General features: G+C 40.7%; 2 protein-coding genes across 4 annotated transcripts in view; one reads left to right on the forward strand and one right to left on the reverse strand.

Annotated features, from left to right (window-relative positions):
- TMEM104 (transmembrane protein 104) overlaps window positions 1–19517 on the reverse strand; it is a 73307-nt gene extending 53790 nt beyond the window's left edge. The window contains exons 1-8 of one of the 2 annotated variants that reach the window (XM_051995159.1): window positions 19298–19517; window positions 18513–18635; window positions 16845–16966; window positions 11824–11905; window positions 11073–11169; window positions 10231–10311; window positions 6524–6623; window positions 5911–6016 (exon numbers count right to left, since the gene is read on the reverse strand). In XM_051995159.1, the coding sequence (XP_051851119.1) occupies window positions 5911–6016; window positions 6524–6623; window positions 10231–10311; window positions 11073–11169; window positions 11824–11905; window positions 16845–16966; window positions 18513–18557 (633 nt within the window). In that variant the 5' untranslated portion in view covers window positions 18558–18635; window positions 19298–19517. Of the gene's footprint in view, window positions 1–5910; window positions 6020–6523; window positions 6624–10230; window positions 10312–11072; window positions 11170–11823; window positions 11906–16844; window positions 16967–18512; window positions 18636–19297 lie in introns of both variants that reach the window. The other variant, XM_051995158.1, reaches the window with a different exon arrangement.
- Window positions 19518–19645: 128 nt separating this feature from the next.
- On the forward strand, window positions 19646–25401 carry NAT9 (N-acetyltransferase 9 (putative)). Of its 2 annotated transcripts, none has more exons than XM_051995163.1 (7): window positions 19646–19742; window positions 20738–20863; window positions 22818–22927; window positions 23172–23315; window positions 23863–23922; window positions 24190–24284; window positions 24371–25401. In XM_051995163.1, the coding sequence occupies exons 2-7, from the start codon at window positions 20787–20789 to the stop codon at window positions 24518–24520; spliced, it is 636 nt and encodes a 211-aa protein (XP_051851123.1). In that variant the 5' UTR covers window positions 19646–19742; window positions 20738–20786; the 3' UTR covers window positions 24521–25401. The 2 variants fall into 2 exon arrangements, with proteins under 2 accessions (XP_051851123.1, XP_051851124.1); XM_051995164.1 differs by lacking the exon at window positions 19646–19742 and adding an exon at window positions 19818–19865.
- The last annotated feature ends 1014 nt before the right edge of the window (window positions 25402–26415 follow it).

Genomic DNA, 26415 nt, shown 5'->3' on the forward strand with positions numbered 1-26415 from the left:
ATCCTGGGGAAAGAAAGGTGTTCAGGGTTCAGCAAATCTGACTGTCAAGCTGCATCTTGGATGAGTACACCAGTCCAGATGCTCATAATGATATGCTTGAACCTTGAGGCTGGCAGGAAACAGAAAATAACCACCATCTAAAGAGCTGCCCAAAATAAAAATCCTCATAGATTCCCAGCCAAAGCCCACACAGTTTGAGCAGCTACACCTTCCATTCTCACTCTTTTTGTTCTACTAGAAAGAACCTTTTATGAGCTAGGTGACAAACAGAAAATTTGATCCATCTGAAAGAAATGGAGGGACAAGGGGCAATGCTAAACACATTAATTTCTCTGCTTCAGACTCTTGTTTAGCAGCATCTTCCAGTTCAGCCTTAAGTCTCCTCCCACCATAAGTTTTCTGTTTAATAAAATGTATTCCAGCTTGATTTCAGGCTGCATATATTTTCATTTGAGTTGAATGTAAGGGTCAAGAGCTTGAAGAAATATTCAAATTGATAAGTTTGTCCTACAACTTTGGACTGAATGATGAAAGTCCTCATCAAGCCAAAGAGATTTTAAGCATGAGAGTTGCTGGATCAAAGAGGAATCAATCAGTACAAAATATAATTTCTACTTAATGGGCTGGTGCCCACAGAATGGTGTATAAAGGACCCTGATTTCAAACTAAAGAGCTAGTCTCTCATTTCCAAAGGAGTAAACCCATCAGCTTTAGTACCATATAGACAGCTATATTCCATCTGGGGGAAGTTTCCTGGCTAGTTCTATGTGTGGGTTTAGTTTCTTCATTCAATTTGGTCTCATTTCATTGATTACCCATTTCCAATAAAATCACTATTATACCTTGCACACACTCTGAAAACCTGTTGCTTGTCTCATTCCTCTAGACTGGTCCTAAAGGCCTCTAAGACCCCTTCTGCTCCAAAATTAGTAAGAATATTCGATTGAAGGCAGCTGTGACCCACTTATTAGCAGATGCCATAGCCCCAGGGCACAGTGGCTGAGACAGAACACAGTGGAGAAATGTCCTCCCTAGCAATGGCAGGGGAAGGCAAATGTCCTTGGAAGATATGTTCCATCTAAGTAGGATTGCTCTAAAAGTCCATTTCATTATTTAGGAAGCATGGCTCAGGCAAGAAAGGGAGAGAGAATCAATCATCAGGATAATAACGCTATACGAGCAGATTACTGTACTGATTTCATCATTATGATCTGTCTTTACCAACCAAATCCTGCAGCTTGATGCTAGTTATATTCCACCTCAATTAAAGAAACTTGGATCATAAAAATAGGATTATAAGCCCCGAGATCCTGAGCTGGATAAAACCCTTAAGAGGAGGGGAAAAAATCTAGTTCAGCGACGAACACTGTCCTGAAGTCACAAGCCTCTTCCTCTCAAAAAGACCATTTGCTTTCAAGTGGCACCATCTCTATAAAATACTTTCTAAAAAAACATTCAGATATTTTATCAGTTATGAATATCCCGTGGAAGGCACTTTACCTAGGTATTTTTATGCAAGGAAGAGAGGACCAGGTTGGCAAAAAGAAATGGCTCATGGTACAAAGAGAAGTCATGAGACTTTTCATGAAGAAAAATCAGTAGACACAAAAGGATGCTAGTCTTCACATTCTACCATATTCATGACTTTTCTAGCTAAAAAAAAAAACTTCCATGTCTCTTTTGCACTCCCATCACCAAATTCAGATGTTTCATTGCTTACTCTTAAAGAATGACCCTCTAGAAGATAAACCCAGAGAAAGTACAAACAAGTTGGCTGCAGGCAACATGTGGGCAAGGCTATAATGTAAATCAGTAATGGAAGGCTGAACTCTATAGCTTGAGTCCTGTTCCCCCAAACCTCAGGACTGCCCTGCCTAGTTCCAGAGCTCTTAGGATTGTGGCAAGGTGGGGGTGACCTTGTCACTTCGAGAGAGCCAATAAATGTGCTCCATTCGTTGCCTCCATTTTACAATCAGATTTCCAACCAAGCTAAGCTCCGCTCTGCCATCTGCACTCCCAGCTCTCCTTGGCTAGTACCCGCTGGGCTGCCTGTGATCTAGCAGCATCTGTTCACCTGTAAGTGTTGGATACCACATCTTTTTTCCAATGGTGATGAGCCTGAAGTACCTACTGAGTCCCCACTCACCCCTCCAGGTTCTTATAGGTTTTTTTGATATTCCCAGTAAAGAGGGAATGATTCTAGGCAGGGGATGGGACTGGTGGAATGGGAAACTGGAGAGAGGAGAAAAGAGAATGAAATCACTTAGCACTGTCCTGGACCACAGCAAAATGACATCTGTCTGTGGAAGTCTGACAACTAGAGGAAGCTTTTATGATTCTACACATCAGTGACACATAGCTTCTTGCTACTGACTTTTTTATTCAACAAAATCAAAGGTGGTTACTTCTTTTAGAGACAAGTCTGTCCAATTAGAAAGGATGCATTTAAATCACAAGGAAGAGAAGATAGGTAACAGGGACACAAGAAGTTCAGACTTCAAATCTTGATCTCACTGATAAGTCACATTGGCAGTAATTATGGAGCCTGTACTGCTGGTGATTCCAGCTGTGGCTGGCATTCTAAGATGCCCTTTAAAGTGGAAGCATTCAAATGACTCATGAACCTCCTTGGCAATCGCAGCATCCTAGCCTTGTGGCTACCCTAAGCAAGGATAATAGGGAGAAACTGACTCATATCAGCTCCATTAGGAAGCACAGATGTAAAAGACCAGCATATCACATATTACCTCAAGAATCCCATAGCACTCATAGTACCTCCATTTTTAAAGCCCGAAGGTCAAATTATTAGCAGGTTTAAGAGCAAAAAGAGAAATTTTAATCTATAGAGATGTGTAGTATATGTAAAGATGGCTTATGTAGGATTGGAAAAAAAAATGATAAAACCCCTAGAAGCTGTAGCCTTTCAAATGAGTTACTTTTAGTTACCAGCAATCAAGAAGCTACATAAGCAAGTGTCTATCTAGAAAGGACTTTAATATTCCTAAATATGCTTATTCTGGGTGTGAGTCTTAAAGGTAGTTCCAGAAAACAGTAGATACCATTTATAGAAGACCTTTTGGACATTACATAACAAAATGTGATTTTTTTTTTTTTTTGGAGTCTTTATCCCCTACAGAACATTTGTCCTAGAATTGCAATGTTAGCAATGATTATTACTAGCCCCTGAAAAGCTTTTTTTTTTTTTTTTTTAAAGGATTTAACCAGAAGACACAGGAAGAATAAGTTTGTGGTTAACCTGGAAGCATATGTTTATGTATATAATTTAGAGAAATGTTTAAAATGAATTTCTTCATCCATTTGTACTGCTTTTCCTAAAATTAGAATCTAAATCCAAAAATCTAAAAATCAGCATCAATCTCCAAATGAAATGGCTATTTCTTTGTTCTTCAAAGACTGAAGGTATATAGGTCATACTGCTCTTGTCTCATATTCAGAAGAAGCTATTTGATGCACTAGACCAGTGGTTCTTAAACCTTTGTTCTCAGTATCTTCATGTTGTTAAAAACTATCGAGGATCTGTTCAAAGAGTTTTTGTTCACATGGGTTATATTTATGGCTATTTACTATATTAGAAATAAAAAATAATTTTGAATTGTAGATCCTCTGAAAGGGTTTCAGAGACCCCAACAATTCTTTGGACTACACTTTGAGGACCACTGCACTAGACCTTCTGAAGACCACAGAGTTCCATGTAATTTATAAGTTCCATTGGACACACCTGGTAAGGAAGGAAGCTATAGATGGATGTCACAGATATTTTGCAGAAAGCCAGTGCCAAAGAAAGCTAACTAACTAATGATAGCAGAAATTGTTTTGGATCAGGCTTTATACTTTCAACATCTTTGGAAATTTCTTTCAAAGTTATAAAGCAACTTCTGAAAATGCACAAAAATTCAGCAACTGTGTTCATTCATATTGACAGTGGCCAGAAAAGAAAAGGGAATAAAAACCACATCAAAATTTAAAGCCTCTAAGAGGAGACTGTAGGCAGTTGGGGAAAGAAACAGCCAGTATCTTTTGCTTTCTCCCACCACCAAACTTCTTCATTAAAAAAAAAAAAAGAAGTTTCTTTGCAGGCACTAATATCAATTATCTTCATGAGTTATAGGTGGAATATCTAGAAGATATACACAATAATTAATGAGTGTTTGCTTTCCTGAAGAGTTCCTTTTGTCTTAATCAAAGAGTTAGTTGTTGAGATTCAGGGATGGAGATGTCCATCATGTGGAAGGTTAATAAGAATAAGTGAAAGAGCAATTTAATAAGGCAACAGAATCACATCTAAATAATTGACTAGACAAGTGACATTAGTGAATATTCCTGGGGTTCAGAATCTTCCTTACATATGAATAGGTACAAAAAGGGGTAATATGGGGGTGAAGCGAGAAGAGAACAATAATCTCCCTCTACATATTAAGAAATTATGAGAAAGAAAAAAAACATTTAAGGTGCACTTATTATTTCTTTGTTCTCAATACAGTCTAATTTCACGGATGTACTCCTAGATCTCTCTTACCAACTCTTCTACACATCTATACCAGTTAAGAGCTCCAGATGGTTTTGCAATAGGCCCTTACAGTTACTAATGCCTTTGCTAATTTTATCAATCAAGACGGCGTTTTGTGAAATGCACTGCAGGATGTGTTTGGGATAATAGCATAACAGGACCTCAGCTGTGCTGCTAACGTGGTAACTCTCCCTGCTGCTCTGTTGGGGTTATTCTGCCCACTCATAATATCAGGAAGCAGGGGGAAAAACATAAAAGGGAATATCAATTAATATCTTGGTAACCAATTCTCACCAGACCCAAAATGAATAGGTCAGAGCAACAATTCAACTGAAAAACAAATCTTAGCCCCAATTTGATGATGGAGGAAAGGAAAATCAGGTCATGTTACTGCTCCAGAAATGCAGATAGCAAAAAGAGGTCCACCAGCAGCTTATCAACATAATTCTGCCTTTAAAGATGGGGTAAAGAACTGGAAAAATAAAAGAGGCTCAGTTATACTTGGGGCATCTAAATTTAAATAGCAGATCTTTCTTGATCCAGTGATACCTCTTTTAGTTCAGGGGTTTTTGGACCAATTTCTCTGAAGTCTCAGCTCTCTTTCCCTATCTTCTAGACCAAATAAGTAGCCATATATCAAGTCAGCATGGTACCTAGTATATCTAAATCTGTGTCACAGGCAAAGAGTACCAAGAAACAGCAAAATATATTAATAGATGAGATGCTGCAAAAATTAAAGAGAAATATTTCTTAGTGTCATTCACAAAAGAAGCAGAGATAAATAACTGCCTCTAGTTTTGAATCTTATTAACAAAGCCCAGTTCACAAATGGTTCAGTCTTTTTCTCCCTATGTCTTATGCTACAAAGCAATCATGGAGTGGCTAAAGATTAATTGTATTTGTCAGAAAGGAAAAACGAAGAGAGATAGGCAATCTGCTTAGAGAGCCTGTCTGATGAAGTCCAGGAACAGGGTCAAGGATACGATAGATCACTCCAACCTCAAAACCTGAATATATACTGGTGATCCCCTGGACATACACTACAGTGAGGTATGATGGAATTAAAACAAAAATTCTTAGAAAATGAAATTCTTCACTCTAAAAGTTCTTTCCTAATGAAGTTCCTGGAGTTAGGTAAGAGACTTTGTATAGATGCACCAATGAGCCTTTGTCAACAAGATGCTTTGGGCAATCATTTATTCACCAGAATTATCAATATCACCAATTGACACTGAGTGGTATAAGGTTGTGTAGACCATGTAATATGGGGAATTTTATCAGAAATTTAAGGCACTTCAAACCACCCAAGTAATCCCCAAGCAATTCTTTCTGCCACAAAACCAAATTGTCTAATATAAAAGCATCTTAGTCAGAGCACTTACCAGGTAGATTCGGTAGGCATCAATTCGTCTGATAGGGCCCCAACACACATCCGTGTCATTGTACTTGGTGCTGGCTTCCATATCACAGGAGTGATTGCCAGTGGCACTGCTAGTAAAAAGAATATAATGACAGTCTCCTCATTTCTCTGTGAATTTCACCACATGGTTTGGAGGGAATGGATCATGAATCTACCAGTTGGAGTTTCTTTACCTTATTAACTTTACCTAATTAACTTATTAACTTTGCCTTATTAACTTATTAACAACTATTAACTGCTATCCTTGAGGAAACAGGCTTCTTAATGCAAAATATATAACTATAACATCTTTCCCCAAGGACCCAGAAATCTGTTATCAGCTCAGTCAGTTTTATAATAAGGAAGAGGATGAAGACCATGTTCCCTTGAGACTGAGGGGAAAGAGGCAAACTGAACAGAGAAAAAACTGCAAAGGGAACTGTAATATAGCTAGTAATGGAATTCCTTAGAATGAACTGCTCAGTGCTATGCTGCTATGTTTCAATCCTGTTGATCCTAGATTAGTTCAGGGCTCATTGGCTAGCAGAGGGCACTATGTGGCTAAAAGAAGAATGGGCAGAAGGGGAGGCACTCACCATGTCACCTGCATAAGTGATAAGGGCACAGCTGCAGCATAGATAGCTAGGTCCCCATAAAGATAGATAATGATACAAAAATAAAACAAGTTGACTCCCACTGAAAATAACAAAAAAAAAGTTAATCAGCCAGTAAGTCTGAGAAAGACCTTTATAGATAAAGTTTTAAAACAGCTCAATTTTTAATCAGAGAATCTCAGAGTCAGAAAGGACTTCAAAGTCATCTAGTCCAATTCTACACCTGAGCAGGAATCCCCTCTATAATACCCCATTTACTTCTTTTTTGTTTTATGTTTTTTCCAAATTTTATTTAATAGGAAACATATCTCTATAGTTTTCCCATTTGCATATTAAGGAAATTCTTCTCACGTTTCAAATGTAGTATTAGAAAAGAAGAAACCAAAGATAAGAACTAGCCTAAGTTAAACCCAAAAAAATGCCTAGACCTTCTTTGTTTCTTCTACACATTTCTCAAAAGAGAGACAGATATTGGTAATAGTAATCTGTCCCAGATCCAGTAATCTCACTAGAAAGATGAGAACTGCTCAACTGGGGACAGCGCCCAAATCAGAAAAGGCTCAATATCAGGGGTAGGGAAAGTTTACTTAGTTAAATAGCCTAGCAATTAGTGAGGTCTTCAAGATTAGGAAGGGCTTCTTTGAGAAGACAGGACAGAAGGTGATAAATCAGTGTCAACTATCAAAGTTAGAGATGCAACTTCAGAAATCACAAGGCTGGGGAAGAGTATGGGTTGGGGGTAGGGGTATGAGGGGTTGTATCTTTACTGTGGAATTCTGAAGCCAAATAAGATCCAATAAGAGAACATTTATTCTTGCTCAATAAAACTGGTAGTAAAGGAGAAGGAATTTGACTCTCACTTATTTTTTAAAAAGGAAAAATGCCTCATTCTAAAACTAATCAAAATACGGTATAGTTCAGATCAATTAATGAAGAGGAAATGGGGGGATACCAGAGGGAAGGAGAAAGCAAAAGCAAAGAAAAAAGAGGATAAGTAATGTTAAGAGAAAAAATTTGGGAAGAGAGAAAACAATCGTACTTTTTACAAAGGACATTTGGTATGGCTAGGCTTGGAAACTACACAGTGAGCAATGTGGAGAGTCAGAGCCCTATTGGTTTGTCATCCCAGCAGACAAGTATTTTGATTGGGACTTAAAACAAATGTTCTTATTCTTAATCTTTTATATATTGTTGACTTTATGGCAATTTGATGAAATCTATACACTCCTCAGAATAATGTTTTTAAAGAAAATTAATTGTATTGTAAAGTTATAAAATTACTAATTGAAAAAAAAAAAGTTTAGTCCTCAGATTAAAAACCCCCGTTCTAAGGGAATATAGCACAGTATAACTAGAATGTTAAGGGCTGAAATATATCACTGAGATCTGCTAGTTCACGTCCCTTTATTTTAAAAATGAGAATATTGAGATCCAGAGAAAAGCCAGGCAGTCAATTAGAGTTAAGAGCTGGGTTAAGAATCCTGGTTTTCTACACTGTGGTGGAAAGACCACTTAATCAGGAGTTGGGAAATCTGAGTTTTTGGGGTTGCCCCACAATTGTGGGATCTTGAACAAGTCATTTGACTTGTAAAACAGAGATAAAAACTACCTATCGCTCAATCAATAAATATTTATTAAGCACCAACTATGTGCCAGGAACTATGATAAATTACCTCACAGAATGATAGTTGTAGGGAGAAAAATGTTCTGCAAAATAAATGATCAAGGGTTGCACAAATACTTAAGTTATATATTTAAGGGATGTCCTCAAAGGATAAACTTCAAGCTGTTTTATGGAGAGTGAGTCCTGAACATTTTCAATACCACTCTTTTCACCTTGTTGGCTACTCTAAAAGGAAAAGAGAAATGAAGAGAAAAAGGGATGAAAAAAGGACAGTTCTTTTAGACCAGCATCTTTAGGATTCCCAAGGGAAAGTCTAGGACACACTAGCTCTAGAGTGACTATTTGAAGTCAACACCACACTCCATGACTGAGGAGGTGAATGAATAATGGCTAAGTACACATGACTCTTGAAAGGCATCAGAAGGGCAACAGTTCCTGCTTTCAGAATGTTGCCTTTCCAATATGACAGGAGCAGGCTTATTGTCTAAACCCACAAAGCTCCTATCGTCTCCTAGTTGCTCAGGCCTGAGGCAACAAGTACAACCTGTGCTCTCAGCTTGATATTCTATTCAGATGCCCAATGATACACTAGAACATCAATTCTATTTATAAAATGCTACCAAACATCCCTAACCAATAATTTTATTTACAGGATACCAAAGGATCAATAACTTCCTGTTAAAAAAGCCAAATGATGGATAAACCCAAATTTCTGATTATAAGAAAAAGATCTGAACTTTCTAAAGCCTAATGCTCTTTAATGAAGTAGGCAAATCCTCTTAAGGGAGAATATAGGAGGACCTACTAGGAATCAGGAACCATAGTAAAAAAGGAAGGAAGGTTCTTCCTAGCTAACAGGCAAATAAATTTAAATTTGAACTTTCTGGCTCAGTTTCTCTTGTCCTTTGTGACACTGCTTCCACAACTATGCCATGAGTTTGCTGCAGGACTTTGGAGACATCATTTAAACTCTCTTGATCTAAAGTAGCAAAGTGGATAGAGCACCACCCCTGAAGTCAGGAGGACCTGAGTTCAAATCTGGTCTCAAACACTTCACACTTTCTAGATGGGTGACCCTGGGCAAGTCACTTAACCCCAATTGCCTCAGCCCCCCCTTCCCCCCAAAAAAGGGGGGGATGGGAAGTGAGATATGGCAGAAAGAACACTGGCTCCCGAGTCAGAGGTTATGGATTCAAATTCTCCAAAGACTATTCCTATGAATAATCTCGTTTATTCCTATGTCATGGAAAATACTATTTCTGGATTTCCCTGGGCTGGAGTCAATAGGTATCATCAAGCTTAAAAGAAGTTACCTTTAGAGCAGAGTGAGGGAAATTAATCCTAAATAAAAGACCTAAGTCTCCAATTACATTCCCTATAGCAATCCTAGTTGCAATGACCAAAAGGTATGTGGGTTCCCAGCACCCTCTACTGGGCAAATATGTTTCTACTACAATAGAATGGATTGCATTTGAAATCACTCTGTCATTAAGTCATTAAGTCCAAAATTCCTTGGTACATTAACAAACAAAAAGGAAGATGGCAAAAGTCAGATTTTATGAAGAAGCATCTTCAATCCCAGAGAGCTTCCTTGCTTTTTGCTGAAGAATAACAACTTGGGGAAGCAGTGTAGTACAATGAATAGAATGCCGAGTTTGGAGGCAGAAAACCAGTTTTGAACACATAACTGTGCCATCTGCTACTCATAAAATAAATGTAATTGATTAGATTATGTCTAAGGTCTCTATCTGATCTAAATCCACCATCCTGTGACATATAAATCAATGATTAAAATGTAGTTTAGAGTTGGAATCCTGCTCTAAGCCCTTTTAGTACCCATGGAGAAAACAATCAAGTATCTGAGTCCAAGGCAGCACCACTCTCTCAGAAGTACTTTAGCTTTACCTGTGAAGTGAGGATGGGTTAAAGCTACTCCCCTAACAAAAGCTGAGGACTCAAAGAGAATCAAATAATCCCATAATTACTGGGAGTAAGTACATGGACAATTCAGATTAGCTATAAATCACCTAGTTACTGAGAAGAGATAGAAGTTTTAGTTGAATACCTTTATTAAAGAACATAGAGGCCATTTGTCCCATCTCCACACGATCTGCGATTTCAAAAATGTTAGGAGATCCATATCTCTCTGCAGTTTGGGGGGGAAAGAAAGGTAGTTTCAGCACTTGTACTTTTTTCTCCCCAAAGTCACACAAGGGATTAAGTAGTAGAACTGGGATCTGAATTTGCAGCCTTTGACTCCAAATCCACTTCTCTTTCTACTTCCTCTTTTTCCATTTCTTCATCTTACTTTATCTTCCTCTTGCCCCTTAAATAAAGTTGTCCTTGACAGTCCTTTACCTGGCCTTCTTTTTCCCCTTTATACCCCCATTCTTTTAGTGATTTCCTCTATCTGCTTCCCCCTTTGTCCCCTGGACCTCTAATTATCTGCTCTATCAAACTAATTCTCAAATATTAATTTCTCAGAGCCCTCATTGTTTATCTTCAACTATCTCTTTCTTATATCCATCTAGATACTTCACAAAATTAAAAAACAAAACAAAAAAAAAAAAAAAACTAGGAGACAAAACTCCCAATTGTCCCAACTCCTGAAAACTTTTCAATATCATCTACTCAAAACAAAATATCTCATTCGGAAGGTGGGAAGTGTTTCTAATGAGGGGTAAAGAAGAAGAGGAAAGCTAAACCTTGGTTTAAATAACAAAGAGATATGAGCTGCTTCTATTTTCTAGATGGATTATGAGAATTTGCCAGAAAACATACAGAAAGATGACAAATCAGCATCTCCTCAAAAGCAGAAGGAAACTTCGCTCATATCACATGATGGAAACTAGAACTCTAGTTACACTGAAGAAGGAAACAAAGATTACCCAGGACCCAGAGACTTACGCACAGACAAGATGGGCTGCTTCTCTGACCGATCATAGTTTTCTTGGATGAGAACATCATCATCAGAAGCTGTAGAAGAGTCATCGTCATCTTCCTCCTAGGCATAAGGGACAGGGAGGAAATGGGAGAAAGATCCAGGGAGGGAAAAAAAGCTATTGCTAAGGGCTTATCTATCATCCTAGAAAAGGCTTATGGACAGGGAAGGAAGTACAGAGGATCATCTAAGTAACATGGAGTATCTCAATTCTTCTATACTGAAGTGAAAGACAGGGATTAAGTACACAGATTCCAATATAACAAGGGCAGGTACAGCTTACATATGTATAGCCCTTTCTAGATGTTACCTCACTAGATCCTTTTACTAACATTGTGAGATAAGGAAACTTCATCTTAAAAAGGCTAAGTGACTTGCCTGTGGCCATATAACTAACAGGTACCAGAGGTGAGGTATGAACCCAGATCTTTCCCACCCCAAGCCCAGCACTATTCATTAGGACACACTGCTGCCAATCACTTCCAGCTCTAAATCTATGTTCCTGAGCCCACAAGGAGAGGATGAGGTATAGGCAGTTGGAACCCAGAGGCTATTTTAGAAAAATCACTCTTTTTCAGGTCCACACACATAGTTGTGTTAAATTTAATTTTGAGACTTAGCTCTAGAAGCAACAGCGGACTCAGAATCCTTCATGCTTTACATGGGAGAAAAGGTATAACTGGTCCCAAGTGCAGTGACACTAAAGACAATATATACCTTACGGCTTTCCATCCTCTTCCAGCGAAGTTGAGCATTGGCTGCTGCCATGGCTTCCATTACAAAGGTGGTGGTCATGTAGCTAAAAGGGAAGTATAAGGGTTAAATGCCAATGACCAACAGAAAGAGCAATAGTACAGCAAGTAAAATAATTTTAGGTGGTATTTAGACCAATGAGTCTGAAGTTCTGCCTTTTTCAGGAGCCCCTGTCTTAAATGTCTTTCTGTACAATACAATTTTCAACACGATCTTTCCTGAGGATGTGATCTACAACTATTAAATGTCAATGTTTACATTGGAATGAAGAAGAGACAAACTGAGACAGGATGATTGCTGAAGAGTTAGAAACCAAGCAGGGAAAGAGAGCTACATTTGGAATAGCTCAGTTATCCATAGAAGCAAAGGGTGCCTGGAAGGCAAACCTTCATGGTGGTTGAGCAATAAAAAATTCTTCAGCTTCTGGAAAGGACAGAAAGCAGTTCTCATTTTTCCTTTTTAGGATAAGGACAGGTAATCAACTCTTGGCACTAAAAGAGAAAAAATGTCACAGATAAATGAATATATTTTGCTGTATTCTTGAATTCACTATCTAAAATTTTTTTGGAAGCAGTTACCGTCATAGTATTTATCATTAATATTAAAATTAGCAAATATTCCCATCACATACATTAACAGAAAGAGGAGTCTCAGGAGTATGCTGAGAAACCAGTGTGACATAAAAATGAGAGAGAGAGAAGATATTGTAGGAAATTTTTTTTGATGGGGATTATAGTGGAGAAGGGAAAAAGCACATTCTCAAAGAGACTAGAAATCAGGGACTATGAAAATTACTACAGCAATCAGATCCAGAGCTGGAAGGAACCTCAGAAATCATCTAATCCAACCCTTTTGTTTTATAGATGAGGAAACTGAGTCTTGGTGAAGTTAAATGACTTGTCCAAGTTCACACAAGTACTAAGTATCACAGTGGGATCTGAACTTGCGTCTTCCTAACTCCATCATCAAGATTATTTCCAGAATTCATTAATGTTGAGAGCACAGGAAAAGACTAACAGAGGTTTCTTCCTTACCAGAAACTTCTGTGGTATGAATCTAGATATTTGTAAAGAAATAAGCCTTTGCCTTAAAACAATCTGAAGTTAAACTCTCCTTTTTATACAGTAATATTAAACCCTGCTGTCTATTTGGGCACCTCACTGATTCAGTAGCTTTCACTGGATGCTGACATGAAAGTGAATAGACTGATACCTCAGCTAAGTTGATCTGGGGTCAGACAGAAGAATGGGAAAAGAGTTCCTCAATCGCCCAAGTGTTCAACAGACACCACCACAATCTCTTTTAGGACAATCAGCTCAGAAGCAGCTAGAGACTAGAAATCTACTCTAATCTACCATACTTCATTTCATGGAATAGTTTCTTAAAATAACAAAAGGAAAAATTATCTCCTTGTTGAAAGCAATTACTTTGCAGTGATCATTTTAAGGGATTAAATCCCCCCCCCCCCCCTTTAAAATAAAAAAAATAAAATAAAATGAAATCAATCTCATTTAAAACAAAATTATTGCTCACTGTCTCATAAACACAACTCATTGGTTAGATTCAAACATGAGATATTGAAGAGCCATAAAATAGAAGTCTTTATTTTGGAGGTCACTCTCTCCCCATGCCCCAAGCTCAATAACCACTTTCTATTCAGATGGCAAGTTTCATTAAAAGCTTTATGAAGTGTACAGGAGAATTTATATCATTGGGACTCCAAGTACTCATTTGGTTCCAGAGGCCTCTCAAGATGTAAAACAGGGACAAAGCAAAACTCCTCTGAGATAGAAATCAAAGAGTTTCTTCTTTCTCTGAAATCTTTAGCCTGTACTTAAGACTCTCCATAATCTAGGCTGCATTATTTCCTCTCTCTTACCATCAGCATCCTAAACTCTAGCCAAAGTAAATAATGCTTGTTCCCCAAATTCTATCTTGTTGTCACATCTTCATGCTTTCACGTATGTCAACTATGAAATAGAAAACAGTTTCCCTTCACTTCTCCCTTCAAAGCTCAGTTCAGGGGTCACCTCCTTTCTGTAACATTCCCAGGTAGAAGTGATCACTATCTCCTTAAACTACTTATGCTACTTTGACCTTTTTTTATTTACTTAATCACATTTTACCTTATAGCTATTTGTGTACGAATTTCCTCCTTCCCTAACTTCACTACATTATAAATTCTTTGAAATGATTATAAGCTTTTGTCACGTTAAATATCTCCATTGCCCAGTTCATACTGGTGTTTAATAAATGTTGGATCTGAATTATTGAAAAATGAAGTATTCTGTATCATCTGTTAAGCCTTGTTTATATCTACAACTATCAAACTCAAACTCCATGTCCAACTGTCTCCTCAATGAAACTCCAAAGAGTTCCCTTGGTCATTCTTTTAAATTCTTAAAAAAACAGGAAGAGTAAAGAACACCTCTATCTTACAACAGCTTCTGTTCTAACATTTAGTTTCCAGGATGAAGTGGATCTTTTACCTAACAAGATCCCTTTCTTGACCTCTCTGCACTATCAATTACCCTCTTCTCCCAGGTACTCTCTTTGTTCTCTCTAGGGTTTTGTATTCTCTCCTAGTTCTTCTCTTCTCTTTGATAGCTTTTTGTCAGGCTCCTCTGATGGATCAGAAAGTTAGGTTTAGCAAAAGTTAGAACTCTGGGCCCAGAATCAAGAAGACCTGAGTTCAGATCCAATTTCTTCCATGTTGGTTGTGACCTGAGCAGGCTGCTTAAGCTCTTGCCTTGCTCAGCTTTGTCAACTGTAAAATAATGATAATCCTAACATTCACCCCCAGAGATATCATGAGGATCAATGAAATAACATTTGAAGAATACCTAGAAGGAAGAACCTAACACAAAGTAGGCCCCTCATAAATGCTTGTTTCCTTCCCCTCCGTCCTTCTGCTGACTACAGATGCTCCCCCCAAAGCTGTACTATTTTCCTTGGTGAGCTCATCAGCTTCCATGGATTCCACTATCATTTCTTTGCTGATGATTCTCAGATCTCAGATCCAGCCCTAACTTCTCTGCTGTCCTTTTAGTCTCATATTTTCAACTGCCCACTGAACATCTTAAATTCAATATGTCTAAAATTAAACCCATCTTTTCTCCCAAATTCTTCCTCTCTTAAACTTATCTCCAACAATGCAGGACACCAACATCTCCTAACTATCCAGGCCCCAAACTAGATGTGTCATCCTCAGTTCCTCACTGTCTTCCCCCATATCCAACATGTTGCCAAGTCCTGTCCTTTTCTGGTATATAGGCCCTTCTTTCCTTTGACACTGACACCACCCCAGGGCAGGCCCTGATCACCTCACACCTATACTACTACAATAACCTTCTAGTTGGTCTCCCTACTCAAGTTTCTCTTCACTCAAGTCCATCTTCCATTCAGTCACCTAAAGCATAGGTCTGACCAGGTCACACCCTGTCCTGCTCCCTGCCCCCGACCCAATAAACTCCAATGGTTCCCTGTCACTCTAGGATCAAATATACAATTTTCTATTTGGCTCTGAAAGCCTGTCATGATATGACCTTTTTCTACCCTTCCAGTCTTCCAGAACACCTGTCCTTCACAAAGCAAACTTTTATTTCTAGATGGTTTGAATTGTTTGGATTTTTAAATAACTGTACTGAGGCAAAAATCTGCCTTCCTATAACTTCTACTGGCAGCAACTTCTTATCTGAAAAAGATAAGCACTAGCCCTTCAAATATTTGAGGACTATTACCATGTGACCTTTACATCTTCTCTTCTTTGGGTTAAACATTCCCACATACTTCACCAGATCCTAAGATATCATGATTTTGAAGACTTTTGTCACCATCTTCATCATCTGTCCATGGCCAGGCAACAATCTGTCAATATCTTTAATAGAAGGTGAAATTCTGGACTAATCCTCTAGATATATACAAATACTCTAGGAAAGAGGAGATGAAAGTGCAGAGCAGAATAATCATCTCCTTCACTCTGGAGAATATACTTCAAGGCAGTATAAGATGACATCAGCCCCTTTGACTACATTATCACACAAATTCTGAGCTTGTTTCTTGGAGAAAATATCTCTACTACTGGGCAATCAAGAAGGGTCTCTCTCTGCTTACTCAGCAATGACACCCTCTAAAGTAATTCAGAGTTATAGCAGGTCAGAAGCATTTCCTTGATCTCTCCTACCTGTCCCATCTCAGTTCCAATTACCACTTAGATTTGCAGGGGTAGGATTCACAAGCGAAGTGAAGCCTGAAACAAAAGGCACCACTCATCCTTAAGGAGAGTCAAACACTGCTAAAAAAGAGGAACTAAAGTTCTAACTTTATCTTATGGTATAGTTCCACAAATATCCCTACTTTAGGCATTTATAACTCTTACATGATTTCCTCCTGCCCTGTCCCAACACTGTCAAATGGGCCATGGCTCTAATTGAAGGCTTTTACATGTTCACCAATGTATTTTAAACACTAAAGTATTCATTGGCCAGCTTAATTTAGAAAATATTTCCCTGAGGATTAAGGGGTAGCACTCTTTCTAGGCATGAATCACAGTAAGGTTAACTCTTGACTCTGTAATTTTCTGGAAATTACTGAAAGCAAATAATAAATCTCATGCTGACATCCCCATTTCTGCAAACGCTCCCAGGACTTTCCTCCATGGTGTCAGGTGGCATCTTTTCAAGAGAGGAAAACTGACTTTACTATTGGCCTAACAGCAAAAAGTTAAAGGAATGGCAGAACTGGTAGGAGAAAACCATGAAGCTTACTGTTAATCTTATCTGTATCATTTGCTCTTTTTGAATATAACTAGTATCTTGCTCCATATACTTTAATTTGGACTTGGTTACAATAGAGGTTGCATCTTTCCCAAGGGTACTAACACAGTAATTCAAGGGAACTTGTAGCTTTTAAGTTCTATGCAACCTCTGGGTTTAGCGTTCAAACACACTCAGGTACCAAAGACAGACATAATAGCTGCATCTTACCTCATAAAGCCTAGGAACAGGAGAAGGACTAGGCTGACAAGCCAACCAGCAGTGGCAAAAGCCTTGGGCATAGTGAGAGCACCGGTGCCCACAATCAGGTTGAACATGTACACCAATCCAACCTATAATCAATAGAAAAGTATCATTAAGGTCACGGTATTGATTCTCACATGCAGTGGCTCTAAGGGTGGGCAAGAACAGCAAATCTCCAAGACCAAAATAGGACTTTAGATAGCAAAGTATGTGCAGAAGGAAGATGTTCTTAAATCAGAGTACTACAGGAAACTTGTAGTTTATATAGTCATTTACTAAGTCTGGTCAATTGTTCTCCCACCCCTTCCACCCCCCAAATATTTCTCATAGACATACTTTTCTCTTCCTTAAAACTATCATCCTGGTCTAAGTTGTCATCAGCTCATGCTTGGATTAATCTAACAGAGGATCTGTCTCCAGTTTCTTCCCTTCTTCAATCTATTCTACTACAAATGTTGCCCAATTTGCTTCCTTTCTCTCTTTTCTTAAAATACGAATTATGTAAAATTAACAGGTGAATGGACACTCCTCAATTTCATTGACTTGACACTACATGATCAAATCTTGGCCTACGAAGGTCATTGCTGGTGTTCTGAAAAATAAATATTTCATTTTCTTTCATTTCTGGGATATTTTTTTTTCAAACAACTAGCTTTCTGATAAAAAAAGCTTTTTTTCCAGGAATCTCTACGGGCAATAAACTGAAATTGAGCCTCTTGCATATCATTTGTTCAAACGTTCAAGGTCCTTGCTCACTGAACACTAAAAGAACTCATACAAATGCTGACAACTGTATTTTAATGCTTAATAAATCACATAAAAAGAAATATATACCAAAAACTAAGGCAACTATGAAGAGAAACTCCAGGTAGAGTTGGAAAACTGTGCATAAAACAAAGCATCCTAGAATGGTTTAAAATACACTATCGAGAAAGAAGACCCTACTACCTTCCAATAAAGCACATTTTATTTTTATCTAGATGACAGTGTGAATTTATTATCAAAATAATGCTGGCAGAGTAACTTATTTATCTCATTAAGAGGATAGGCCTAATGATGTAATCATGACCACTCAGAGAAAATATTGGAAAAATGGAAGGAATTAACATAGGCACAAAATAATTCATTTTAAGTTTTGGCTCCACCAATGCTACCTACAATCAAAACTTTCTGCATAACCCTCAGGGTCCCTTATGTCATCTAAGATAATAAAAGTTGTACAACTAGTTAACTAAAGATCTATTGGCTTGTATATGTGGCATTAGCATATGCAACCTGTTCAAATTCTACCTATGTGATACCTACAGTTAGACAGACATTCAGACCTCTAAGCAGAGGAGATTAATAGAAATTCTTTAGCCATACAATCTGACTGAAAGAGAACCACAACATATTGCAAAGATATCAAAACTGCTGATTGTATAAAAGTCACACAAACTTCCATCTTTAATTTCACACAGTATGTGCCTAATAAATGTTTGTTGAATTGAAGTCATGAATTATTCCTCTACCTTTTCATTGGATCTATTCTGCCAAACAACCACCCTACCACTCCCTGAGGGTATCACAAGTTTAGGTAGTTTTGAGGCAGATATTCTCCAAAGGCAACTCACATGTCCTAAAAGTTATACTTACATAGGGGGAATAAAGCTCCCCGGTTTCTGTGATTCCACCAGCCATGTTCAAGATGGGTAGAAAGGTTCTGCTTGAAGTTCAGTCTGTGGTGTTGGAGTTCTTTCTTTGAGAAGGCATCAGCTGCTGTTGTCATCACCCAAAATAAAAGAGTACTAAGCAATCTCTCCCAATGGAGCTCCAGACTCCCTTCCCCTTAGCTCCATACCCTTTGGCCCACAGAGAGTTCTCCCCTGCGCTCTCTCAGTGATGTCCCCCTACCCTGCTGCTGGTCGGATCAGCCTCCCCGGGATCTGTCCAGACAGCTACTCTCTTCTCTAGGCCACGCTATCTCTCACACAAATAAGGCTATTCCGGGTACAGGTAATAGAAGTAAGTGTGTCAATATTTACTGCAATCAATCAATAAACATTTACTAAGTGCCTACAACGTGACAGGCCCAGTGCTAAGTCCTGTGGATACAAAGAGAGGCAAGTCAGTTTCTGACCTCAAGGAGTTTACAATCTAATAAGGAAATGTAAATAAATAAGCACAAAGCAATTGCTCATTTTTCCCGCCCTCTATCCAGGTCCTAACACTTTGCACTGGGGAGTCCCTGAGGGGAAATTCTCTCCATCAAAAAATATCACCTCCCGAGGGAGGGCGCCTGAGACCCCGGGGGCCCACGTGGCCGGCGTTGGAGCACCCAGGTCTTCCTGACTGCAAACAACAGGTACTCAATCCAAACCTTAGAGCCCCGGGTTCCCACGGACATTCCCTGGCCCCGGCTCGGGCGAGCCTCCCCTTACACTCGCTTCAAGGCTTCTCTCCTTCGCTGCTCCCGCTGCAGCTTCCACATCCCCAGTGGGCCATAGGCAGTCACCCCGTTCCGTCTCTCCTGTATAACCCGGGCCACGAGGCAGGTGAGAGATGTTGTGGGCCGGGCACCTGCTAGCAGCTGTCTCGGCCCCACCTCACCCTCGCCTCCGCCGCCGCCGCCGCCTCCACAGGCGGCTCAACCCAGCAACAGTGTCCCCAACGACGCCTGCGCACAGCGAGATCACTATTTCCGTACACGTCATGTTCATGGAGGTGAGGAGGTGGGAGGGAAAAGGCGAGGGAAAGGTCGTCGATTGGCTCCGGCGGTGGAAGGCGGGATCAAGGCGGAGACGGAACGGCGGAAGTGCCTTCTGTGCTGGTGTGCGCGTGCGTGGGGGAGGCTCGGGTCCCGCATCCCGGAACCGGCTCGAACAGGTGGACCTGAGGCACTGCGGTGGGGTCTGGTGTCCGGGCGTGGGGTTGGGGGTGATTGGAAGGAGACTGGGATACAGCTCTACGAGCCGGGGGGAAGTCAGCTTTGGGAATGGGTTGGCTGCGGTGAGTCTTGCGGGGCTGGGAGCCCCGGGACGCGGTAGTCTGTGACCCCGGAGTCTTTGCTGTTCCGGGGATTCTCCTGGAAGACCGAGTTGTTCCTAACATCTCTTAATTAGAGAGGCAGCTGGGCTAGGGAACTCGAGTCCTGGCTCCTGCCCGTCCCAGCCGCTGAGGCGTCGGATTTAACACCGGGGCTCATCTGTAAAATGGGGGCTGGCTTCACAGCCTTATTACGAGGGGCTAGTAGAGCCAATGGAGGCAGAAGCAAAACGTTTTCCATGCAAATGGAGTGTTATTTGTAATGTGAATAATAACACGTATTGATATTTGGCTACAAAAACGTAAAGCACTCCTATATGAAACCAGTACGTATAGGAACTTGACTATGATTTCATTGCCGTAGGGACGCCCTGTACTAATGCAGGTGATAACTTCGATGCCATTTACAGACTTAAGGGGTTGGGCCACTTGCCCAAGAATCACACAGTCAATGTGTGTGTGTGTGTGTGGGGGAGACCTGAACCGAGACCAATTCTCTGCCCACTGCCACTCAGGCGATTGTAAAAAGCATTTAGAATATGGGTTACACTAGTAAACGAGTGTCAGTCTTAACGATAGTCAATCGGTGGGCAAACATTAAGTAGCTCCTGTGTGCCAGGTACTGTGCCAAGCGCTGTGGATACAAAAAGGGCCAGAGACAACCCTTGCCATCAAGATGCTTACAATCTAATAGGGGAGAAAATGTAAACAAACCTATACAGACCAAGCTCTATGCTGGATAAGTAGGAAATAATTAAAAGAGAGAAAGCCCTGGAATTAAGAGGGGTGGGGATAGCGATACCAATAAATAAACCTGGGAGTTGTTTTACTTGCAGGATGTTACAGAAAGAGGAAATCCCATGATCTCATCTTTCTGGTGCAACCATGAAGGTGAATCAGAATACTATGCTGCTGGGACAGAAGGTGATCCTGGTGCCCTACACCACAGAGCACGTACCCAGGTAGTGCCCCTTCCTACTGTGAGGTGGTTGTAACCATTAACACCTAGATAATATAATATTTAGTCAAAAATATTTATTAAATGCTTATCATGTGCGAAGTTCTGGGATTATGGAACTTTCAAGGACTACAGTATAATGTTTTAATATAATGTGTATTGACATGTGAGGATTATCTTCGAATCTGTAGCTTCTTCAGAATACAAATCAAGTGCTATATACTGAACCAGGTCTTTCCTGATCCCGTCAGTTAATAATGCTGTCACCCTCTTGAAACTATTTCAAATGTAGTTGATTATTTATCTGTGGTTATCCTATTTTCTCTCAGCTTACTTCTCTAGATATATTATTCCCCAGTAAAATGTAAAGTTCCTTGTAGGCAAGGACTATTTCTTTTCTCTGTTTTCATGTTTGTATGTTTGAAGAACTGAGAATACCTCAGAGCCAGCCCTGAGCTTTTGGAATGTGGAGAACTTGAAGAAAAATCCAATTCTTTTTTTTCCCTTACAGACTTAAGGGGTTGGGCCACTTGCCCCTTAAAAGGGGCATTGGTCATTGAAATATTGTAATATTCAAAAGGAAACTGAATCCAAGGTGGAAGACCCACTAGTCACCTCAAATACTTTTCCTTCTCGATAAATACATGTGATTTTCATTCTCTGGCTTTCAGAAAAGGTTTTAGATGAACTCTGGGTATTTAAATAAATTTCCCTCAGTTATTCCCAAAGTATCATAATTGGGACGGGGAATGACCTGAGGAGAATATAAAAGGTCCTAGCAAGTTAGAAAACTTTCAAGTGTTATCTTTTCATTCAATAACCAGTTTAGCTAAATCCATAAAGGTTTTACATAAGAAGTTAGGCTACCAGGTGATGAAGTGGGGCCACAATCATAAAGACTGAAATATTTATATCCAGTAGAATGTTTGCCCTTTTAGGAAAGGGACTATCTTGTTTTATCTTTCTATCCCAAGTACATCATTGTTGTTCAATCATGTCCAATTCCCCATGACCCCATTTGGGTTTTCTTGGCAAAGATATTGGAATGGGTTGCCATTTCTTTTTTAGCTCATTTAACAACTGAAGAAATTGAGGCAAACAGGGTTAAGTGGTTTGCGTCACTGTATGACCAGGGCCACACAATTAGGAAGTGTCTGAGATTTGAATTCAGGAAGATGAGTCTTTCTGTCTTGAGCCCAATTCATTTGTGCTACCTAACAGCCCTAAGCACCTGTTAAAGTGCTTAATAGTTGCTCATTTAATTGAATTTCAGTCTAAGTGCTTAGAGTGAGTTTTCCACTGATAAAATAATGGATTTTTTGATGTATGACAAAGGAGAAAAAAAAACTTGCCCTCTCATCCCTCATTGTAAGGCAGTTTTTCTTTGGGTGTTAGTGATAAAACTTCCTAAAATTCTAACTTCAACTTGTCTGAGACCAATAATATAGCTTATTGCTATATATTTTTAAAATTTTAATTTTAAAATTAAATTAATTTTAAAAGCTTGTATGGTTCCTGGCTGAAGGGTATCCTCTTCAAGGGAGCAGCAGTAGAAATAGTGGAAGCCTAAAATGCTTATATTCCTCAGCAGGGAGATAGAAGTCATGAACCAAACCCTTAAAAAGACTTGGGTATAGCTTGACTTCATGGACACTTGCTCAGCTGACTTTGAAAAGGTCAGCTTACTATACTTCACTTTCCCTCAGGAATTCCAGGAATGTGTGTGACCTCCAGGCTGATCCCCTTTGGTAATTCCTCCTCAGAATCCGGAGAATAGGCTGGCTGCTCCCTGTGCCTCCTCTCCCAGGGCCGCCCAATCTCAGTGAGGCTAGGCCCTTGCTCCTCCTCTCCCATGTGGCCAGGGTCTCTGAGCATGATAGTATTCTTGCCCCCTGCCCCCACGTAGTTCCCAGGTACATTCATCAGACCAGGCCCCCCCTTGCCTGTTTTTTCTTCAGATATCATGAATGGATGAAATCTGAGGAGCTGCAGCGGCTGACAGCCTCAGAGCCTCTGACTCTGGAGCAGGAGTATGCGATGCAGCACAGCTGGCGAGAAGACACTGACAGTGAGGCTTGGAGGGGAGGGGTGTGTGGGAAGCCTGCTCTTTGTGCTTAGCTATGTGGCTCTGTTGGGAGAGGGGCCTTGTGCCTGAGTTTCACGCCACCATTAAGCTTGAGGCTCATCTGAAGAACTCTGTCTTTTTGTCTTCCCCTGTCTCCCAGAGGCTGGAAGAATATAGCCTTCTGGGGGAGGAAGTGGGAAGATATTTTGGAGGCTTGGTTGTAATCTAAATCCCATCCATCTACCAGAATGTACCTTCATTGTACTGGATGCCGAGAAATGGCGGGCCCAACCAGACTCAGCTGAAGAGAACTGCATGGTGGGAGACGTGAACTTGTTCCTTACTGACTTACAGGACCCAACTTTGGGGGAGATTGAGGTCATGATTGCCGGTATATTTCATCTTGCCTTGCTCTTTCCTTGTTTTTCATCTCTTAGCCTTGCCCCACTCCCCCTTCTCAGTCATCTTAATCTTTGAAGCTGGGCCAGGTCCCTAGCTGCATCCATCGTGGTTATTGGAATATACCAATGTAGTTTCTTGCTGGGAAACTCCCACTGGGGGTCCTGACAAGTTCATCTTCCTTATGCTCAGATGTTGCCTTTCCCTCCTTTGGAGCTGATAGGCTTTAGAATTGAAAGGGAATTCCCACATAGTCCAACCCCCTTATTTCACAAATAAGGCAAGTGAAGCCTAGAGAGATGACATCACTTGTCTAAGTTCATCTTGGTAATCAGCGGTAGAAATGGGCGTAAAACCCTATTTTCTGATGCCACCAAGAGCCAAATACTGGAGCTTTCTCCCTGCTCTGGTGAGTCAGTTCTTAGGAGATAGTTATCCATCTCCCTGGCTTCCCCGGAGCCAAGTCCGGAGCTCTCCTTCCCACCACTTAGCCTTCAGTTTCTCCCAAAAGAATCACTCTCCCTCTCTCCTTTCCTCAGAACTCAGCTGTCGACACAGGGGGCTTGGCACAGAGGCAGTTCTGATGATGATGGCTTATGGTAAGGATGAAGGAGACAGCCAGCACTTGGGCTATGTGTGGGGGAATGCATATTTAGTCTGGAGTGATATTGCCTCTGGGGCTTAGGCTTGGACCTCACTTTTTCATTGTTGAGTTATGAGCTAGTGACTGTCTGTCTGTCTGACCACTGTCAACTATACAACCCTGATGAGGTTATGGGGAGAGAAGGCAGAACTGGGGAGGCAGAAGTCCTTGTTTCTGTTTTGTCATCAGAATATGTGTTCCTTTTTTTCTGCCATCCTGGAAGGAGTGACCACACTAGGTCTCAACAAATTTGAAGCTAAAATTGGACAAGGAAATGAGCCTAGCATTTGCATGTTTAAAAAGCTTCACTTTGAGCAGGTAAGAATATTAGATGGGGAGAGGTTGGAAGGCTTAGCCCAGTGGTTAGGGCTGGGATCCACTTTTGTTTTCCTTGGTTCTCATAGGTGGCTACAAATAATATCTTTCAAGAGGTGACATTGAGGCTACTGGTGACTGAGCCAGAGAGAGAGTGGCTTCTGAAGCAAACCAGCCATGTGGAAGAGAAGCAGTACAGAGACAGAAGCTGGTGGAGCCATGAAGCTAATAGTTGTTGATTTTCCTGGGAGCCCTATTAGTCAGAGAAGATTCTTAGATGGATGAGGGGATCTAGTCTATGCTCCCGGAATAGCCTGTGCTGTAAAGACAGGGCCCTGACAGTTCTATTTTCCTTAGCAAGACACTCCTCAAAGGCCCATCCAGAAAAAGTCTCTCCCTGTTCAGGAGAGCCAAAAAATCTAGATCATCAACAGGATTGAACTCGACTTCTGATGGGAGCACATTTGCTGAAGTAAAGCTAAGGAAAGACCCCAGTACATAGAGATCTGTGAAGGATGTACCTGAAGATCTTCTACAGCCTGCTTTATTGAGGCCCAGTGCCTGTTGGGCATGGCTATTGTATATGAAGAATGCCAGTGTCGTTGCCATAGGCAAGTTCAGTGCAGTCTGAAGAGTACAGGTTTGTGAGAGAAGAGAAGAACCCAGAGGCATTTCTGGAACTGGCCACATGACCTGGCTGAGAGCTCTGGATTGGGTTACAGCTCCCCTGTGCTCCCAGCCTCCCGAAATGCATGTGGGCCTTGATGTCAAGTTCTAATTAGTACTAACTCGGGGAGTCCAGAACCTGCCTTCCTCCACAAGGTAGTAGTGGGGCCTGCTTTCCACATGGGCACCAGGTGGCGGTAGAGGGGTAGTTCAGGACCTCCTGAACCGAACCAGAGAATCACCCCGTGCCAGAGATAGAAAGGTCCTGGGTGCTCTGAGGTAGGGGACCACCCTTGAGAACAGCCTTTGTTCTGGCCATTGTGAAAACACAGAGCCGTTACCCAAGCCTCTCTCAAATACATGGTTCTCCTGAGTTTTACTCATCTGCAAAATGGGGATTTGGATACTGTTCCTGTAATATTAAAAAATTACCTTGACTGTGAAAAACTCCTAATCCCTATCTGCCATCTATTTCAGGCCATCTTTAAATTATAATATCATCCCCACCCTATCTCTGCCACTCCACCCCTTCTTGGCCTAGCCAGAGAACCCCAAGGGCACATTTTTTCTTCTTGGCTTGTGAAGCTGGGAGGGGCCCTAACCCTAATGCAATCTTAAATAAGTTTTCAAACTGTAGGCATAAGGATTTGGGACCAAAAGGTTGAAGTGGATTTGGCTTTTGTGCTCAACCCCCAGTTCCTAACCTATTTATGGTTTAATATTTTTACAAAGATACTAACTAGTCCACAGCTCCACTTTGAGGCTATTGGGAGAATCACTACCCTTTTCCCAGGGAAAGACCCTTAGGGATGGTGTGATTAACCCTTGTCATTTGAAGGTAGGGCTGTGGAGACCCAGAAATTAATTTACTTCCAGCATTGGAATCCAACTTTTCTGACCTCAAATTCAGTGTTTTCTCCTATAACATTGTCCTCTGCACATTGAGGAAAGGAGCTGGGGCCCCAGTCAGAGGAACACCGAATTCGCTGCTCCTTTTCACTTACAATGGAGGGACATTAATGCCATTTAACCCTGATAGATACTTTAGGCCCCATCTATGTATTCCTCGCTCCTAGCAACTTCTTACACGGGATAAAAACTAGGGAGCCTCAGTATTCTAGTTGACTTCTTGCTCCTACCTCTTTCAAAGACAGACCATGACAACCTCATCTTTAATTCTCCAAATGTTACTGCCCCCAAACTGCTGCTCGCTGCTTTGGCCAGATAAGATAACATCACAGGAGCTAGCTCAGGGTCTCACCAGTCCCAGGAAGCTATGAACCACCAGCAGGCCAGGCAGAGATTAAAGCATTCTCACCTACCTCCCCCAGCCCAGGACTTAATGCTGCCTAATAATCCAGGCGTCCCTCAACCAAAGTCCTCTCATTCCAGACTTCTAATCACCCAGGACTCAGCCCCCATTCCTCACTGAGTCAGGCTGAAGTTTCAACTCTAGGGGCCCCAGAGG

Source organism: Antechinus flavipes, chromosome 4, assembly GCF_016432865.1.
Source record: "Antechinus flavipes isolate AdamAnt ecotype Samford, QLD, Australia chromosome 4, AdamAnt_v2, whole genome shotgun sequence".
Classification (NCBI taxonomy): domain Eukaryota; kingdom Metazoa; phylum Chordata; class Mammalia; order Dasyuromorphia; family Dasyuridae; genus Antechinus; species Antechinus flavipes.